Source organism: Balaenoptera physalus (assembly GCF_965194825.1).
Source record: "Balaenoptera physalus genome assembly, chromosome: 1".
Taxonomy (NCBI): Eukaryota; Metazoa; Chordata; class Mammalia; order Artiodactyla; family Balaenopteridae; genus Balaenoptera; species Balaenoptera physalus.
The window spans coordinates 100367862-100387553 of record NC_138882.1 but is presented as its reverse complement, the minus strand read 5'-3'; the positions used below and the strand labels follow the sequence as shown (position 1 = coordinate 100387553).

Sequence of the window (19692 nt, the reverse complement as noted above, 5' to 3'; positions counted from 1 at the left end):
CAACCTCCCCACCTCTAAGCCTACGTTTCCCAGAAGGCTATGCGGCACGGAGAGTGAGGGGAAGGCAACCAGTGCTGCGCTTGCGCAAAGAGTGAGCTGGAAAGGTGGGAGGGAGAGGGGAGGCGTGCCCGCGGCAGGGATGGGGGAGGGGGCCGCGCGGCGGCGGCGCCGGGGCGGGCGCGCGTCCGCGGCGGTGATGGCGGTGCGTGAACGCGCGGCGGCAGCAATGGCCGCTCTGGAGCGGCGGGTGCCGAGTCTCGATGACTTCGCGGGACAGAGCTGGAGCTCGTGGGTGGAGCGGGCCGAGCTGCCCGCGGCCGACGGTGAGTGAAGCACCCCTAGAGTCTGAAGACCCCATCACTGTCTCCCCTCCCCCACTCCGGGCCCCCGCCAACAGAGGGGAGCTGCCGACGGGAGCCGCCGTCCGGCTCCCCGGCCCCCCAAACAAAGGACCCGCCGGGTCCTAGTGCCCGCCCGCTCCGCCACCTTCGCGCCTCCGGGTCCTAGCGCCGGCTCTTCTCCAGCAGCCCACCCTGCCCACCTCTGCCTCTGCCGTTGCCCAATACCTGCCCCCACATCTGCTTGCTTTTATGTTTCTTCTTGCCTGCTGTCCTCCAGCTTCCGCCCCTCCTGCACCTGCCTCGAGCTTTCCCCATCCGCAACAGTCCTCTCCACGTGTTTCCCACGCACCCCACTTCTGTGCCCCCCTCCCAACCCCCCTTGTTCCTTCGCCTTCTGCCCCACACCTTTTGCTCCTTTTCGGCGTTTGCCTGTCGGCTGCAGTGCCACTAGATCCCCGCCTCCTCCGCATTAGTTCGTCGGTCCATCCATCCATCCATCCTCCCTTCCTCCCTCCTCCGTCCATCCATACATGCCTCCAACCCTCCGTCCTTTCCCGGGCCTCTTGCCCTGCCTCCCGGGCTCTCTCCCCTGACCCCCACCTTCTCTAGGCCCCTGAGTGCTTTTGGTGAGCGGGCTGACAGCCCCTTCTCCTGATCTTTGTCTCCTGGGCCCCAGGGGGCATCTGGCCTCGTGGCCTTTGGGGTGACAGCAGGCATCACGCCCCTGAAGAAGTTTGCAAGTGAGAAGAGGTGGAGGAGGAGACCACATGGAGCGGTCTCTGATGACACTTGTTCTCCTCTGAGACGTCCAACTCCCAGCTCAGTTCTGTCCATCACAGCATTTTAATGGACTTAAGAGTGGGAGCTGCCCCTTGTTTCTTGCATGCCTAACCCACCACCCCTCATATCTGGAGATTATATAAGACTGTCAGTATTCTTCTCATTCTAGAAGGGGGCACGTCTGTTAGTAGGTGTCAGAAGCAGACCTAAGTGGGAGCCTCAGGCCACCCCAGAACTGCCCCATGCTGGGTGGGCAAGGATGGGGCCATTGTCAGGGTCTGGGTGCATTGAGAACCGGAAATGGAATCAGACGGGTTTGGTGACTCAGAATTGATTTTTTTTCCAAGGGACAGGGAGGGGGCGTAGAGGAGGGAGGGGAGAGGAGTAAGGTAGGGGGATGGGGAAAGAGCTGCTTTGCACAGCTAAAACGTTTTTGTCATCAACCCAGAAACTGAGGTACAAGGGCAACCCTTGCCCAAACCCCCTCTTAAGAGGAAAAGGGCTTGCATAGCTGATCAAGGGGACTTTGAAGATGCTGAAGGGCCATAAGACAGCAGTTTCTCTGCTCTGTGGCCATCCTATCAGTGCAGGACCTGAGAAGCTGGGTGTAACTTTGACAATGCCATGGCAACCCGGGTGGAACAAAATCGGGGATGGGGACCTAGGAGAGTATCTGTTTGGGATGCCACAGAAAAGCAGAAAGGACCTGTCTGAGAAATCTCAAGAAGGTACTCGGGGTTCTGTAGTAAAATATGTTAAGGACTGTTTCCCGTTTAAATGGGGAAGCAGGCCCAGAAAAGAGATAATTACCCATAGTCACCCAACTAGTCAGCAGTGGAATCCTGGACTGTACCTTGGAATGAAGGATCCATAAGAAAGGTGGCTGGATCCCTCCTAATGGGGTCAGCTCATTCCAGAGGTAGCAGGTGAAGGAAGAATGGGCACTTGAGAAAGATCCACTGAAAGGTTCTCCAAGTAGTCCTGAGCACCAGGTGCTTGTCAAGGAGTGAGGGCTTCCTCCTTCTTGGTCCCAGGACCTGGTCGGATGGGAGATGGGGCTTCTGGGATGGGGGTGGACCTTCTGAGCTGTGTTTCTCCTCCAGGGGCTGAGTTGGAGGAGAGTAACAAAAACCTGAAGAAGTTGGATGCCATGACCCTCATTAAAGAAGGTACGGGTTGACACATACTGGGGCTGGGGCCCAGGGCAGACAGGACCACCTTCCCTTCTTCCACCACAACCCAGGAGGTGGCTGCCTGAAGCAGCAGGTCTGGGGATTCTCACTTTGATAGGTCTGAGTCAGCCTATTCCCCTGGCTCCTGTGACTTATTGAGGGAGATCCTAATCATTGGTGTTTGGTGCCCATTCACCTGAAAGCCTGCATTCTTAGGGACTGGTTAGATTGAACTCTGGAAGCTGGAAGCATCCAATATAAAGCTTGTCATATCAGCTGGGAGGGAAAGTGTCATCTGAGTGGTGGGTGGGAGTGTTCTCTGATCTTACAGGGAAAAGCTGGTGTCCTCAGCCCCAGTGATAAGGGCTTCTGTCATTGCAGACATGTCCATCTTCGGGCACTGCCCTGCCCATGACGACTTCTATTTGGTTGTATGTAACCATTGCAGCCAAGTGGTGAAGCCTCAAGCTTTCCAGAAGCACTGCGGTGAGGGGAGCCCTAGGGAGGAGATAGAGGGGACAGGGGAAGGTGGAACATGGAACTCTGAGGACAGGGCCGATTGGGAGGTCATGTGGGTAATGGAGGGAGGCTCTGGGAATAGAAGGTGGGGGCAGGGAGCTTCACAGATTGTGGTTGGTTGGGGTTATTGTTTAAGCACCCTTTTAGCATCTGGGAAGAGCTAAGAGGTTCAGGAAGCTGATTCCTAGAATTTTGAGTCTTGAAGGCTCAAATTCAAATGGCAAACTTAAAATCTAAGCTTTGGAAACTCCAGATTCTCTATCGTGAGTCTGTGAGCAGGGTTAGGAGGTTGGGGAAGGAGACAGTTGATGCCACTCACCTCGATTGCTCTCTCCACCTCCTGGTGACAGAAAGAAGACATGGGCCGCTCAGCAAGCTTTACGCCCGGGCCCCACCTCCACCTCCAGCCCCTGCCAGCTCTCAGAAATGCCATGTAGTGAACGGTCAGGGCCCAGCTTGTAGGGCCCCAGGTTCCACCAAAACCTCCTCCAGGGAGAAGGGCCAGGGGTCCCGGAGCCGTAGCCACCAGCCTCCTGAGAAGACCCAGAAGGACAACCTCTGGTAAGAAAAGGCTGGAGACTCCCTGAGACAAGCCCTGACCCTAGCCCAGGGAGGGGTTGGCACACATGGAGGCAGCTGTGGGGCGATGGGCACTGCTTACTGCGGGAGGCGGCCATCTCTCTCTGCAGCTCCCTTCTACTTGCTCCGGGGAATATGGGGCCCCCTTTTCCCATGTTCTGCACTCCTGCAGGAGCCCACCCAAGTTCCAGGGCTGGGAAAGGAGATGGCTCTGGGCTAGAGTCTGAGGCCCAGGCCCAGCCTCCCTACCTCCCAGCCTGCACCCTCTCTCCATGTATAGCCTTTTCGTGCCTGTGGTGAATCTGGAAAAGATGTCCAGTCTCCCGAAGCCCGATGGACACGGAATCAGGGTGGCTCCACCCTCTGCTTTCCTCAGCCAGCCGGCTGGCCTCAGCAAGGACTCCCCTGGAAGAAACCCCATGGCATCCCCTTCTAAAGAACTTCCTGGCAGAGGGAGCATCGAGATAACCCCCAGCGAGGGCCCTAGTCACCGGGCTGAAGGCAGCCCGTCTGAAAAGGAGCCTGGTGGGGCCAGGCTGCCCCCTAAAACCCACCGGAAGATGGCTCGTGAGTAGTCGTGGTCTTGGGGTCAGGAAGGTAGAGTGGGGACTCCTTTGGACTGCTTTGTCCTTGGGCCTGATGGAGAGGGGGTCAGGAAAGGGTGGGCTTGGCCATCACAGGGTGCCAGGGTACAGGAACTCCTGGTCATCCCTTGATGTGGACACTCACTTGACCTGCTTGCTCTCTTGGAAGATTCTCTTCAGCCCAGGTCTCCTGATTAAGGCCATGGGAGCCTGTGCCCAAGCAGGTGAAGGTATTTTTCCTCACCTTGGGCTGTTGAACTTTATCTCTTTTCTCGTCTAGATCCAGGGCACCAGAAGCCTCCCATAGCTGGTTTCCCTGGCATCCCAGATGCCTGTAGCTGCTTTTGTTTCCTGGTACATGTTGCGCCGTTTGAGACTTGGGGCCCCCCAAAGGAGTGCCTGGGCTGGCATGGGGACGGGATGGTTCTTACACCCAGCAGAGAGCTGCTGATGCCCAGAGGAGTATCTCTGGAAGGCTGCAGCCCCAGACTCGAGGGCCAGAGGCTCTCCTGCCTTAGGCCCAGCTCTCCCAGGCCTTTGGCCTGAAGACGCCAGACCCTCCCAGAAATGGCCTTGGGGTTCATGGGAACCGCTTTCCCCACAGGGAAGGAGTGCGACCTCAACAGGCAGTGTGGGGTAATAAATCCAGAGACCAAAAAGATCTGTACCCGCCTGCTGACCTGCAAGGTAACCCCCAGTCCCTCTGCATAGTGAGGGAGGACAGCACAGACACGGGCCCTGGGAAGGGAGAGGGAGTGAGATCTCATCCAAGATCCAGCTGAAGGGATGGGGGTTAAGCCTAGACCAGGCAAGGGGAGGGGAGGCTGCCCCCACTGGGCCCAAGGTGGGGACAGCGGGCAGGGCCTGGCTTCCAGATCCCCCACTCCAGAGGAGGGTTTTGGCCCTGTCAGGAAGTGAAACAAGGACACACAAACACACCCACACTCACACACCCAGTCTCTTCACTTGCCCAGGCCAGAGCACACCACCACCCCTTACCTCTGCTCAGCCCCTCCCCACCCTTCCCCCGGCTGTGTTCTAGATCCACTCCGTGCACCAGCGCAGGGAAGTCCAGGGCCGAGCCAAGGACTTTGACGTGCTGGTGGCAGAGCTGAAGGCCAACTCCCGCAAAGGGGAGTCTCCCAAGGAGAAGAGCCCAGGGCGCAAGGAGGCAGCTCTTGAGCGCCCCTCCCAGGAGCCCCCCTCCTCAGTCCAGGTTGTGGCAGCAGTGGCTGCTCCCAGCAGCACCTTCTCTGCTCGTGCCAAGCAGACCTACCCATACTGTGCACTGCCCAGGTACGTCCAGGATCCAGCACCCATCTTACCTGGGGACACTTGGCCCCAGGCCATCAGGAACCCCTGGAGACAGGCCCAGGGAGTGCCCTGGAAGATGCTGCTCACTCCACCCTGAGTGTGTGGGGAGGGGCCCCTGGCGGTGGTGTGGAGGTGGGCGACTCCCTGTTCCTAACCAGGAATACCGCAGTACCCCAGGCTCTCTGTAGTGTTCCAACACCCAGGAAAAAAACATTTTCCCAGCTGCTTCCAACAGGCCAAAAGTCGTAATTGGGGAGCCGAAAGGGTCAGGGTCCTGGGTGAGGCAGTCCTACTGTCTATTTATTCACTGGCCCCTTTGTGTGCGGGGGCTGCGCTGGAACCCGGGGAGAGCCTGCCTTGCGGAAGGAGACACACACGCATCTCCGCCTGTAACATGAGGGGCAGACACGAAACATAGGCTCAGCTCAAAGATAGGTTCACAGGAATATGTGATACAAGAAAGGGGTTGAGAAAATTGACTGGGCTGACCAGAGCTGGGTGTGGTTATACTCAGATTTTCTGGAGGAGGCGAATGTGGAGCAGATTTTCCCCCTGAGGAGGCAGGGCCTGGGAAGTGAAGGGGCTGGGGAGAAAACCCCTTGGGAGCTGTGGCCCCTGATCTTTCTGGCTCTTACTCTGTGAGCTCTGTTGTTCCCTCCCTTCCTGTCCTCCTTCCTCTTTGTCTGATCGCCCAGCAGGGTGTCTGCCCCGACTTTTTGAGCTTGGCAGGTTCAGGGACACCCCTACCGTGACCCACTCTCATCACATCGCCCTCACATCCCCTTTGGCCCTTCCAGGTCCCGGGCCTCCTCTGAGAGTGAGTTGGATGATGAAGGCCCCTGTGGTGGTGATGGGGACCCAGGCCTGTTCCCCTTCCCCCTGCCCCGGGGTGGTGCCCAGGCCTCCAGCGAGGAGAGTGAGGAGGAGGGGACATCTGATGACCTCCACCTCCCCACTGACTGCCATTATGCAACCCGGCCCCCTCGGCCGCAGGCGGTAAGGACCTGGGGCAGGGACCTGGGGGCGGGGGGCCAGTCCTCCTGGCTCACAATGTGGGGAGGAGGTCAGATCCTACGTGCAGGTGCCCTCCCTGTATTTCAGGCCCCGTTAACCATGTGCCTTCCCTCTGCCTTCAGTTCTGCACCTTTGGGAGTCGGCTGGTGAGTCCAGGATGCTACGTGTTTAGCCGCCGGCTGGACCGGTTCTGCTCAGCACTCAGCTCTATGCTGGAACGGCACCTCAGCTCACACATGTGGAAGTGAGTCTCCTGGCCCCAGAACCTCCCTTCCCAGGCCCCAGGCATACACGGGCTTCAGAGCCCCTAATTCGTCATACATACCTGTAGATGTGGCTTGGCTGTTTGCCAGGAAGACCCCAGGTAGGATGAAAAGGAGGTGGGGAAACTTGGCAGCCTGGAGCTGGACTAAGGCAGGGCCTGAATGGGTCACCTGGGAGTGAATCTTAACTCTCACCAATCACTTCCAGTACCTTTTGGGTAAGTAGGGATAGGGGATGTCCAACCTGAGATTTAAAGTGAGGTTTTTAAAGGGTCTGTATATTAGTTCATTCCTGCCTTTCCCTGTGCCTTCTTCCTATCCCTCAGTTCCAGTGTTTCCCAGCAGAGGGCAGCACTTCCAGGGCTCTGTGGGCCATTTCTACGTGGGTGGAAAGACTTGTATGTTGGTGGGGAGGCCCTCTTGCTTGCTTGGCATCACAGTGGGGCTCTCTTCTTGCTGCAGGAAGATCCCCCCGGCGGCTGAGCCTCCATCCCACCTTGTCAGCTCCCCGCCATCTGCTCCCCTGAGCCCATCCTCTATGGGCAGCTGCCCCCGCCTTCCAGGCCTACCCCCCAGACCCGCCTGCCCAGCCTCCACGCCCCCCACCAAGGACAGCCTTGGCCCCGGCTACCCTGCAGGCTCCCCCAACGTGGCAGCCGCCTGCAGCCAGGCGGAGTGCATGGGCGGGAGCCAGGCTATCACCTCACCACTGCCTGCCAACACACCTTCCCCATCCTTCAGCAAGCTCCCACCTTCCAAGGCCAGCAAGTCATCCAAAGGCAAGGACGGGCTTGAGGTGGAGGCTCCTTCTCGAAAGCGAAAGTTATCCCCTGGGCCCACCACTTTCAAACGGACCTGCGTCCTGGAGCCCACTGGAAAAGGCAAACCCTCTGGCTGCCGGGGCCTCTCGGCCAAGACTAAAACAGCCCTGGGCATGGGGCTTAATGGGACGGTGGAGCCAAGAGTGAAGCGGGCAGGGCCCCTGGACTGTCGGGGTTCCCCTCATCAGCCCCCCACGCCAGTCAAGGCGTCTCAGCTGGACAACCAGGGAGCGGCTGGACACCCGGCCAAGGCCCTACCGACCAACTGCCTCTCTGAGGAGGAGGTAGCCAAGAAGCGGAAAAACCTGGCCACTTACTGCCGGCCAGTGAAGGCCAAGCACTGCCAGGCTGGTGCCCCTGCCGACGCGGCCTGCTCTGTGCGCCGCAAGAAGCCGGGTCCAGCCCTGGCCTTTGAGGAGAAGTGTTCTACACTGAAGGTACCAGCCCAGCTCCCTGAAGAGCAGGGGCGGGGAAGGGTCAGGATGGATGAGGTTGGAGTGCACAGGCACCTGACAGAAAGAGGTGCTTAAGTAAATGTCTGTGCAGGGAAGGGAAGACTGGGGAAGTTGAGAGAGAGTTCCTGGGCCATCTTCTCTAGGGAGAGGTGACCCCAGCTTTTGCTTGGTGGGCCTTCCCCTATCCCCAGCCCTCTCCTTTGGGCTAAGGAGATGTTGCCTCTGCCTCTCCCCCTTCCCCTGCTTGCTTTAATCAAAGGGCCACTTTCTGAATTGGCTGTGGCCCTCACTCCAGGACTTGGAGCTACCTCTGTTCCCTGAAGGAGAGGAAGCTGGACTCCATGAGCTCTGATAAGAAAGGTTTGGGCAGTAGGGTTGAGCTTGGGTCTCTGAGCTGTGGCCTAACACGCTGGGCCCAGGGTGGGTGGGCTGGTCTGGTTCATTGGTTTTGCCTCTGGGCATCAGGGCATGAAAGGGCAGGGACATAACCCAAGGTCCCCATATGCATGTCTGCCCCCCTTATACATAGACCCAATGCCAGGTTTTCAGGTACCAGGCAAGCTCTCCAGGGTTTCTGGTAAAGCCAGCAGCCAGGTTTATTTGCCTTTTCTGATGGGAGCCCTGGAGTAGCATGCTATGAGCTATCCATATGACCTCAGCCAGGAGGAATGTATTGGAGGTGGGAAGGGGAGATGCCCTCCTGGTTTAGGCACTGGCCAGATGCATACCAACACCTTTGGTGCCCATATGAGAGTAGTCAGTTTGACAGCTGCACGGGGCCTGAGTGTGTTTTTGTCACACGTGTGCATGGGTGATCTCCAGGCTGCCTCTGCTGGGCTGGCATTCATCCTCCCCCTTGCCCAGCTTTACTCACAAGACCAGCAGGAGGAAATCAAGCCTTAGCTTTTCTGGCCCACATAGTTTGCTGGATAGGAGGACGGTTAGACCCCCAGCCCGACCCTGTCTCTTGCCTCTTGTCTTCCTACAGTCAAAAGCCCATTAACAAGAAAGTGCCTGCCCACTGCGATGGAGCCGCCAGCACCTCCTCCCCTCCAGATCCGGGCCCCAGGCTGCTGCCGCTTTTTATAACTTTATATTATTTTTTTTAAGAAAAAAATACTCTTTAAAATACCTCAAGACTGTCTCCCTGTTCTGTTGCTGCTAAGAAAATATAAAAACAGAAACGTAGAAAAGGAAGGAAAGAAATGTAACAAAATGAGTGTCCTTACTGTCCCCAATTGCTCCCCAGGAGGCTGAGATGATAGGCAGACTCCAGCTCCCGTCACTTGCCCGCAAAAAAAATCTCTTACACTCGTATATTTTTGTCCTTTTAGTCTGTGGAAATGGCTGGGGGTTGTATCACTGGGGGAGTCTTAGGATGAGGAGGCATGTGGCTCGGAGCGAGCAAGGGGACTACAGTCTCATTGGGAAAGGAAACTGGATCGGGGAGGGGAGCCACACCTCTGGCTCTGCTCTTGGATCTTGGCCTTGAAGGTCTGTGGATGTCCGCCTGTGGCCCTTTTCTGGTCTTCCAGCAATCCTGCTCCTCTGTCCTGTCTGAATTACTGCCTCAGTTTCTTCAGCCCTTCTGCCCTTCCTGCCTCTTACTAGTAGCCTTATTTTCTCAACCACTGGAGCTTGAGTTGGTAATTGCACTCAGGATGTCCCTGATTTCTGTGGGATGGCTGGTTTTGGTCTCTTTCTCCATGGCCTGTGGGTTTACCCTTCAGGAAGGGGTACAGCCTCTCCCAGGTAGGCCTCCTTAAGCTGAACCGCACCTTTTTTTGGAGTCAGGAAGGGAAAAGGTATCCTCACTTACAGAACTTCCCTTGGTGTGGGAGGCAGCAGCTGTGTGGGAGGCCCTAGCCCCTCAGGTTCGCCTGGCTCCCCAGGGCTGAGCAGATGGTGTGGAGGCGGCAAGGGCTGGGAGTGCCCTAGTTTTTCCATTTGTCTCACTGGGGACAACAGCTACTGTGCAGACAGGGGATACGACTGTTGCATGTCCCTCCTTTGCTCCTCAAACCTGAATTCACCAGGCACAGGGCACTAGTTTTTAGCCTTCTCCTCTCCTTTCAGTCTCCTTGCTTTTAGGCAGGGAGGAATCTTATTCCCTTAACAAGACAGAAGAAGAGGTGGCAGGAGAGAGTGGGCAACCAGGGCAATCCAGTATTTCTGGAAAACTGTTCAAAACACTGGTTTCACACTCTTGGTTCAGTATACCAGATCTGTGATTCGGGTGAAATCAGTTGTCGTAAATGTAGTTTCCACAGGCTATTTGAGACATAAGCCCCGTCAGCCCGGGTAGACATAAAGATACACATGAGTTGGGCAGAAGACACACGGTGGGCCCGGAGCTGTCCAGTCGCCTTCCGCCCTCGCCCTCGGGGCTCTCCAGGACGGATGCGCTTTCCCCCAGCCCCCAGAGGGCGCTGTGGACGAACCGCCGCATTGCCGGCGGCGTCCCGGGGAGGAGCCTCTCCCGCAGCCGAGGCCGCCTCCGCGATCGCAAACCCGGAAGACGTGCCCTGGCAGCTGGAAGTGTGGGGCGGCCGGGCACCGCCATGCAGTCCCTGGAGGTAGGTCTGGTTCCCGCTCCACAGAGGGAGCCGAGACTGACCCGGTGGCTGCGGAGAGGCAGTGGGATCATGGCGCACCTGGTCGCTTTGGGCTTCACCATCTTTCTGACAGTGCTGTCCCGGCCAGGAACCAGTAAGTGTGCAAGGTGGGGCGGGGAAGGGGGCGGAGCCGAGATGCTGGAGGGGCAGCGCTTGGGAGCGTGGAGGGGGAACCCTAGCAGTGGATGGGCGGACTGTGGAGGGGTAGTAAGGGCGTGGTGGGGCGTGGCCCTGGGGGTGGGTCCTGGAAGGGTGGGGCTTTGGGTGCTGGGAGGAGAGGAGACGACTGAAGTGAACGGAACTCACTAGTTCATCATAAGCAAAGCCCCTCGTGGATGATACAAGTAAAGGAGGGATGCCAAGGTCTGTTCTAGGACTGGGCTGGTAGCTGCGAGGTGCTGAATGGGGAACCCAGGCCAAAGTGGTATGTTTGCCCTCTTGGTTGCTCACCCTAAGGCCCTTTGGCTGCTCCACTTTGCCCGGAGTTCCTGATTACCCATTAGGATTGGAGACACTACTCTGACCTTTCCCCTCCAGCCAGATTCCTTGGGCTCCAGCCAGCCACAGGGGTAGAAACAACGGTGCCCAGCCGTCAGTCTGTTCTCTTTGATTCTTAGGTCTTTTCTCCTGGCACCCTGTATTCATGGCCTTGGCGGTGAGTTTGGGCTTCTTTCTGCAGGTGATTTGTTTGGATATGCCCCTAAGGAAGCATCCAGCCTTCAGAAGGCTTAGCCTTTCTGAGGCTCAGAGAGGTGGGGGGAAACGCCCAGGGCCCCATCTTTCCCTGCAACCTGTGAGATCAGGAAACAGGAGGGCTGGGCTGTAGGTAGTCAGGTGGTAATTTAAGGGGGTGGGAGGACATGGAAGATACCATTTTTTTCTCCAGTAGGGCCTGAGAGGAGGAAGTGGAAGGGGTGTGATCCAGTTGCTCCCCACCCCAAAGTTCAGGAGGAAGTTTAACATTTGCTGTTCCCATTGGTCCAGAAATGAGGGTCATTGTCTGTGGTGGAGGTGGGGGCATGATGTCAGCCTGAATGATGAGACTTCCGCTCTAGCATGGATTCCCAGTTCTGCCCACAAATGCTGACCTGTGTGGCAGGTGGTCCTGGTAGGAGTTCTTTAGCCCCCACCCTCTGTCCTCCTTGTTTGGATGTATGAGGGCACCTCTTTTTTCTTAGGCCTCCAAGCTGGGTCTGAGGCTCACTGGCCCTCTCCTGTGTTCACAGTTCTGCCTCTGCACGGCTGAGGCCATCCTACTCTTCTCGCCTGAGCACTCCGTGTTCTTCTTCTGCTCCCGAAAGGCCCGGATCCGACTCCACTGGGCGGGGCAGACCCTAGCCATCCTCTGCGCAGCCCTGGGCCTGGGCTTTATCATCTCCAGCAGGACCCGCAGTGAGCTGCCCCACCTGGTGTCCTGGCACAGCTGGGTAGGGGCCCTGACATTGCTGGCCACTAGCGTCCAGGCACTGTGTGGGCTCTGCCTCCTCTGTCCCCGGGCAGCCAGGGTCTCAAGGGTGGCTCGCCTCAAGCTCTACCATCTGACATGTGGACTGGTGATCTACCTAATGGCTACGGTCACAGTGCTCCTGGGTATGCACTCAGTGTGGTTCCAGGCCCAGATCAAAGGTGCAGCCTGGTACCTGTGCCTGGCGCTGCCCCTCCATCCAGCCCTGGTAATCATGCACCAGATCTCCAGCTTCTACTTGCCAAGGAAGAAAATGGAAATGTGAATTCCTCCAGACTGTGAATCAAAGTGGGACACTTGACTTGGACTTCAGTGGTTCCTTTGGTGACCTTCAGGGATCCACTTCAGAAGTGGTAGGGTTTTTGTATTTCTTAGCTGGGCTAGGGGCTGCAGAAACCCAAACTGCCGTTGCTGACAGATGACTCAGTGGGCCAAAATGGGGAAATGTACGGGGCGCAAGTGAAAGGTGATGGGGAGCTTGATCCTGAAGCCTCCACTCTTGATGGGAGACAGAAGTGTTGGGTGGTGGTGGTGGTGGTGGTGGTGGTGCTGGCAGTCATTTCTTGCTTGCATGCCTGGTGAAAAGTTGGATTCCTGCAACTTATGAATGACAGCTATGGCTCTTTGGGTCACTTTGAGAAAGCAATGTAGTGGAGAGAGCCAGTGGGTCTTGTTTATGGGGTATGGTCCTTGTACACTCTATTGTGGGACCTTATGCGAGTCACATGTCTCAGGACCTCAGTTTCCTCATCTGTGTAATGAGTGATTGTTTCTAAACAATCTCTCTTAACATTCAGTGTCTGTCAAGTTGATGTCACAGAACACCCTCCCAGGTCTGAACCATGGGCTGGCCCACTCAGCAGACTCAGGGTGTAATTCTTACATTCACTGTCTCCTTACCCCTCTGGAGGGACAGGTCTGCTCTCGTGGCCTTTCAGGAATCTGTGCCGATTTGGCCCCTGCACCAGGGGACAAGGGGTCAGGCACTGTGGAGAGAAGGGGCCCAGGTGAGGGTCTCCAGAACATCAAGACAGTAAAGGCACTAAAGTCACTTTAAAACTTTTGGAGGAGCAAAAGGGCATTGGCTTAACTAAGCCTTGGCTCTTGGCTGGGCTTCTTAGCCCAGCTAAGAACTTCCTTCAGCTCACTTCAGGATCTGGGCTTGAGGGCTGCGAGACATCCATTCTCAGTGGCAAAGTAGTCCTGAGCATCTCATGTTTTGTCCTTCTTAGGGCTCAGGTCCTTGCCTTAGCACATAGCTTCGTGGAGCTCTTCCGAAACTGTTAGAACAAAATAAGAGTCAAGGAAATGGGGCAGGGCTCTTCTGATCTAAGAGAAAACAAAGTGTCTCTGGTTCCCCTTCTCTCCTCGTCAGCTAAGCTTTCCTCAAGTGTCGTCTCTTGCCAGCTCTTTGGCCCAGGAGGGGGCTGAATTTGGTGCCAGCTGGCAAATGAGGGCTGGGCTCTCTTCCCTGCAGAGACCCCTCCTTGTTCCAAACTGAAAGTATCAGTAGTTCCCCAGACTGCCCTCGGTGATAAGGGCTGGATGCTAGATTGGTTAACTGTCGTCTGGCTCAGTCGGGGAGCTGGGACCTCCGTAGACCATGGCAAATACTGAGAATGGCTGAGCCAGGAAATTGGTGTTAAGGCTGGTAGAGAGAGTTCAGTGGGAACTCTGGGAGGCCTGTGGTGTAGGGCTTGGAGCTCTAGGTCCCGGGAGCAGGGGGTAGGTGTTCCTAGATAGCAATATTTTGGATATCTCAGGTCTTTAGAAGATTCAAGACCTCCTCTCTGGGTGGCTCAGAAGCAGGGAGGTTGGTATGATTCAACAGTACAGGAGTGAGAACTGCAGGGGCAGAGGGGTCCTCTGAGCGGACCTCGCTAGGATGCTTCCGGGTCAGGTGTCATCTCCTAGGAGCCCTCCAGACCCTGAGCATCTCAAGGGGGACCCCTGCTATGCAGAGGGTGATTGTTCCTGTCTTTTTCATTGCCCTCTCTCCCCTCTCCAACTCCTCAGTGTGTCCTGAACTTGGGAGAGATGGTTACTGGGGCTGCATGGAGGAGATTCTCACCGAGGGTCGCTTTGATCAGGGAGTCCATCTCCCCTTGCCCAGCACAGTCAGTGCTGGGAGTCTTACTCTGTCTATAGCAGGGTAGGAAGGCTGGGTGGGGTTCACCAGCTTGCTCTGGGAGCCAAGCAGGCAACACCATAAAGCCCGAGCCTGCCTGAGGTGTTGCCTCCTCCCAGGTGGTGCGGGGGCTGGTGAGCGGGCAGGCTGGCTGACAGCCGGCAGTTTGCGTGGGCAGTGCCAGCTGATGTCTATTCCCAGCCCTGGGAGGAAGGGGGAAGTCATTTATATTCTGCAGGAGGAAGGGGTCCCAGCTGTCACTTCTCTGACCGGTAGGCCTCGGGGGGCAGAGGCACAGGGCAGAGAGGGGAGCACAGGTGGTCTCCTCCTGCTTAGCCAGTCTGATTGCAGTATAGGGAGGAGGTCGCCAGGAGGAGCCCTTCTTCCCAGCTGGCCAGATTGTAGGGGGACTTCCCTCCGCTCCCCTCCTTTCTCCTTCCATCACCACCTGCCCTCACATCCTGGGGCAGCAGCTGGACAACCATTAGACCTCAGTGCCAGGGCACTCTTCCTCCAGCTGGGATCTCGGGGGCTGACGGCTGGCTGCATATGCCTCCTGCTTGTGTGTCTCCTCCTCCCTACACCCTCTATCCCCCCACCTCCCTGTATCTGCCCATCTGGGGTATTATCTGGGCTCCTCAGGAGTGAGGCAGAGGCCTTGGGGGAGAAGCAAATGGCTGCCCTTTTGCCCTTGTCCCCTAACTAGGGAAAGCTGCTAGTAGCCAGCCTGTTTTGCCTTTTTAAAAAAAAGCCAGGGTGTTCAAGTTTTTGTAAAATTCTGTGTCATTTGCACAAATTTGCATATCAAGCTCACTAAGTCCTGATTCCAAATATGATTACATTCAAACTCAGCCTTGAGGACATTAGAAATATAGATGCTTTTTGTATCTAAATCCAAATGGTAATAGGATCACCATTCTGGGTTCACATACCACCCCGAAGCCCCCATCTTTCCCATAGCCACCACTTTCCCACCCCAACACTTCCCCCCGCCCTGCCCCTGGCTGGGGAGTGGTGTTGAGTGGCAGGAGCTCTGTCTGGGGAAGTCTCCCAGCCTCACCTTCTTGGCTTTTCAGCTGCATCGAAAGTAGGCTGCTATCTCTTGCCAGCCTGTGCCTCCTCTGGCCGCACCCTCTCACAGGGCAGACTACCTCTCCCCACTCCTTGACACTGGCCTGTCCCTTCCTTCTCATCGTCCCCACCCTTCCACCCCTGGGCATGGCTGCTATGGGTCTTGTTTTTAAAACCTCACTGTGGGAGATCCAGGCATTCTCCCTGAGCCAGCTGGCTGCTATGCCAAGGCCCGTTCAGAGTTAATAATAATCATTAGCTGAACAGTGCTGGGGCCTTTCAGCTCCAGATCTCTAAGCACTTGCAGGCTGAGTCAGCCAGCCCTCACCTTCCCCCTCTTCTTGGGCTGCAGAGAGAGGAGGGGTCAGAAGTCTCACCTCCCAGCCAAGCCCTATCCTTCCTCTGGGAGTGGGCCCTGAGCATCCTCTGAGTAAACTAATAAGGCCTTTTCACCTGACAAAGGTCAAGATGTAGGGAACGTAGTGCATACTCCACTGACACTGGTAGTGCTGGCTGTTGACCTTGAACCTCTAGTACTCCTGCCCTTCCTTCTGTTGACCTGTCTTGGCCTCCAGGGGACACCCCTGACTCCCTCAGCATTTCTGGTGGGCCTCTGCAGGCTTAGGGAGCAGGGAGGCGTCTGGTTCAGTGCTCCCGCTGCCCCTGCGTCTGGTTGGCATAAAGAGCCTACATATCATGAAGTGAAAAGTGAATCGACCTGGGAGCTAGGAAACCTGCAGTCTGGGTTAACCCAGCTCCTAACACTGGTGTGGCCACAGGCAAATCACTTATTGCTTGACCTATCTCACAGGGATGTTGTGAGCGCTAGATGACAGAATGCATGTTAACAGGCATTGGGAAGTTCAAAGCATTAAACAGATGTAAACAGGTGGTATTATGTGCTTGTCCTTATCTCTCTTTCACCCAGCCTGGCTCTGGGTTTTATGCTTCGTTTAGGGAGGCAATAAACAGTTATGGATAATGATGCTTAGAGGACCCAAGTCTCAGAAAGGTTGTGTTGCTGGCCATCGTTGGAGAACACAGACATTTCCTCCTAGATGCAAGGTCAGGAACGCCACCAAGGCTATGACTCTAGTGAAGCTTGCCCTGAGTGCTGCCAGCTAGTGCTTTCAAGTCACGGGGCTGACTGCAAATCTGGGAGTCAGTTATGCCCCAGGTCCAGCCTGAAGTTCCTGGAGCTGGTCTTAGTCTGGAGCTCCTGGTCACAAGTCTGTCTAAATTTCTCCTACCTAATTCTGCTCTTCTGAGGGAAAGGCGGAGCAGACGATCCAGGAAGGGAGGAGCAACAGCAGTGGACACAACTCTGCCACCCCAACCCTCTGGTTTCCCCCATAGCCACAGGCTGCCTCAGGCCCTCACCCAGGCACGGGGTGGAGGTGGGAAGCTGTGAGACACAACCCCTGGCTTGTTCACGGGTTTGTTTCTCCTTCCTTGTTTCAGGCTCTTGGAGTAGGATCACAGCCCCTTCCTCCTCAAAGGACTTTATTGGAATTAAAACACACACACACGTGCACACGCACACACACACACACACGTGCCATGAAAGCAGTTATGTTTAAATTAGGAGAAGGATACTTTCCATTCCATTGGTCTGAGAACAGCCAGCAGTCTGCCTGGAGTGGGCACAGAGAGGCAGGCACCCCAGGAGCGCAGAGGCTTCAGTATTTGGTTTTTAATCTTGGTGGTTTTTATTTTATTTTATTTTTCCCTATCCTGGGATCCAGGAATGAAACACTAGTCAGGCATTGCGATCATGGCCTCAGCAAAGCATAGGCACAGAGAAGACACAGCTGAAAGGCAGGAGGATAGTGCCCCAGAACTGCCCTGGAGGGTGGTTTGATGTAGACAGTCTCCAGCACTGGGCTAAGCTTAAAGCAGACAGATTCCCTCCATTCTCTCCAGTAAGACCACCTTCTCCCTACCCACCCACCCAGAAGGCTTGACTAAGTTACCAATGTGCAGGGAATAAGTTCCAGTTTTTAATCTACATGCTATTAGAATTTCCCAGATTTTTTAAACCTCTGTTAAAAGCAGATTAAGTAGCTACTTCAGGCTAGTCTCTGGTACCAGAGGATTCAACTTTGTCTCATTGAGTAGACATGAGGGGCCCCCAGCACCCCTCTCTTTAAAGCAGATTCCCACTTATCTCACAGTGCTTTCTAAGGATGCCCAAGACTGGGCTCGGCCTTTCTGCTTAGGTCCACACCTAAAGCAAACTACGGCCAAGTGAAGGAGCAGTGCGAGGTGAAGGAAAAGCAGCACAAAGTTCTATCCAGCTACAGTGCTCCCCAACCTGTGTGCATGTTTGTATGGGTGTGCACATGCATACACACCCCCCAACTTTGGGGTCAGTGACCCTCACCTTATGTATGTCAGTGCTATAGGGCACCTAGAAGTTCCTGCAGGGCCTCATGTCCTAAAGGTTGGTTCTCTCCATGCCCTCTGTGATTGTGGAATTGTGACAAAGCCTATGTCGACTGGAAGGCCTCAGGGCAGGAAAACACTTCATGTTTTCCACACAACAGTATATAAGCCTGATGAAAGGGCTTGACGTGGCAGCTGCTTTAGCTTTCCTCTCTCAAGCCTGGGGAGAGGAAGCATCCAGCATAGGCTCACTGTAGCCAGACCAGAAGAGCTAACCATACTACTGCATGGGCCTGAGCCTTTTCTGCAGTGTGGGTGGGGAAAGTGAAGCTTCACCAGTGGTTGCCCGGGAGACAAGATAAGGGGTACAAGAGCTACAACTGCAGAAAGGGAAGGAGTTTGAGAGATCAGATGGAAGAGAGACTAGGCTGGGCAATCCACTGAACTCCCATTTTCTGTGCTAAAAGGTAACCATCGTATTAACCTCATCCATTCTCCTGCAGTGCCACCTAAGAGGAGCTAGGGGAAGAGCGGCAAGACATGGCAGACAAAACTGCACATCTTGGCCAGATACTATGGAACTCCCTGGGGGGTTGGGGAAGGGGGGAGAAGGGGAGGGTTGAAGAGGTGCAGCCACGGATTCCTTGGGATGATGGAGAAAGGAGTATCAAAACTTTTCAGGCACAGAGACAGGGCTTGGCACAGGCCAAAATACAGGGGAGAACTCTCAGTAGTCTTCCCCAGATCTGTTCTCTTTATCAGCTCACCCTCTTGGCTAAACTCAGCCATAGCAAAAACTGCTTTGGAAAGATTAAAAAATACTATATAAATGTAGACTCTGGGGGTGCTCTGGCATCAACATCTGTCATTTCATTGACTGCCAAGGTTGATTGGTCTGATGTGGTTGGCTGTGAGGTGTCTCCATCCCTCACCACTTTACTTGTTCCTCATGAACAGAAAAAGACAGCTTTCCAGACAGAGGAGGACTGTCCTTTGGTCAAGATTTTATCAATGTAAGAAATTAGGTAATTATTCAAATTCTGATTCTTTTATTTTTTTATTTTGTTTTTTGGCTGCACTGCGTGACCTGCGGGATCTTAGTTCCTCAAGCAGGGATTGAACCCGTGCCCCCTGTAGTGGAAGCGTGGAGTCCTAACCACTGGACCGCCAGGGAATTCCCCAAATTCTGATTCTTTTAATTTCTTTTTTCCTTATACCATTTCCTCTTCCCTTGTGGAATCTACCATGACAATCCTCTTCCAGAAGTACCAAGAGAGTAGCCAAAGAAACTGCATGTTCAGAGTTTAGTAGAATCCAGTCCAATTTCTGGTAGGCTGTCTTCTGTACCAAGAAAGTGGGGACCGCATTTCTGTGTTCTGTGCAATGCCTAGGACATATTACACTGTCAATGAATAATAACCTTCCTATTAGATTAATATACTTTAAGCCAAACTAAGATGATTACCATTCACGACATGAACATATACCGGTAATAATCAAAATACTGTGAAACCGAGCTGCTCTCCATCATTTCTTTTAACCCAGTCCAAGCATTTTTCCATGGTACAGTTTGTAGGCTTGATCCAGACTTTTAAGAGAACTCTTCAGGGAGGCAACCCTCCTCCCCAGGGATCCAGAAAGCCTTCTTTATTTACAGGCTCTAGCCCCAAGTCATGGAATTTCTAAACTCTCTCTTGCTAAAGCTTCAGTGACATTTCTTTTGAGAATATCTGCCGGGTTGGCAAACTGTGGTCTGCTGGCCAAAACCAACCTGCTGCCTGGTTTTGTATGGTCTGTGAGCTAGTAAGAGTTTGTGCATTTTTAAATGGTTAAAAAACCTCAGATACATGTTACAATGATATGGAAATCACATTTTAATGTCCATAAATAAAGTTTTACTGGAACAGAGCCACAGTCATTCATTTGTGTGCTGTCTGTGGCTGCCTTCCTGCCACAACGGTACAGCTGAGTAGTTGTAACAGAGACTATATGGGCTGTAAAGCCGAACACGTTTCCTGTCTGGCTGTTTACAGAAAAGGTTGGCTGACCCTTGGTCCATCTTAATGCCTAGATGTGGATTCAACCCATGCCCTTATAACAGCATTTAACTCTTCTCCCCCTAGACAGGCCACACCCTTCTGAGGTACAGTGAACCCCAGCCACAGGCTGAAGAGATAAATAAACCA

General features: G+C 54.8%; 2 protein-coding genes across 8 annotated transcripts in view; one reads left to right on the top strand and one right to left on the bottom strand.

Annotated features, from left to right (window-relative positions):
* Positions 1-146: 146 nt before the first annotated feature.
* LOC309655387 (ataxin-7-like protein 2) lies at positions 147-19414 on the top strand. 7 transcript variants are annotated; one of them, XM_082450524.1, is made up of 13 exons: positions 147-323; positions 2225-2290; positions 2675-2779; positions 3163-3373; positions 3672-3958; positions 4580-4662; positions 5018-5271; positions 6087-6285; positions 6426-6547; positions 7029-7824; positions 10443-10551; positions 11075-11112; positions 11636-19414. In XM_082450524.1, exons 1-13 carry the CDS (start codon positions 197-199, stop codon positions 12185-12187), a joined length of 2949 nt encoding a protein of 982 aa, XP_082306650.1. In that variant the 5' UTR covers positions 147-196; the 3' UTR covers positions 12188-19414. The 7 variants fall into 7 exon arrangements, with proteins under 7 accessions (XP_082306650.1, XP_082306653.1, XP_082306652.1 ...); XM_082450526.1 differs by having other exon boundaries at positions 148-323; positions 11684-19414; XM_082450525.1 differs by having other exon boundaries at positions 148-323; positions 11075-11136; positions 11684-19414.
* The window catches only part of AMIGO1 (adhesion molecule with Ig like domain 1), a 20804-nt gene continuing 14203 nt past the window's right edge, over positions 13092-19692 (bottom strand). The window contains exon 3 of the mRNA XM_082450733.1: positions 13092-13202. The gene's annotated coding sequence lies outside the window, so the exon portion shown is untranslated. The remainder of the gene's footprint in view (positions 13203-19692) is intronic.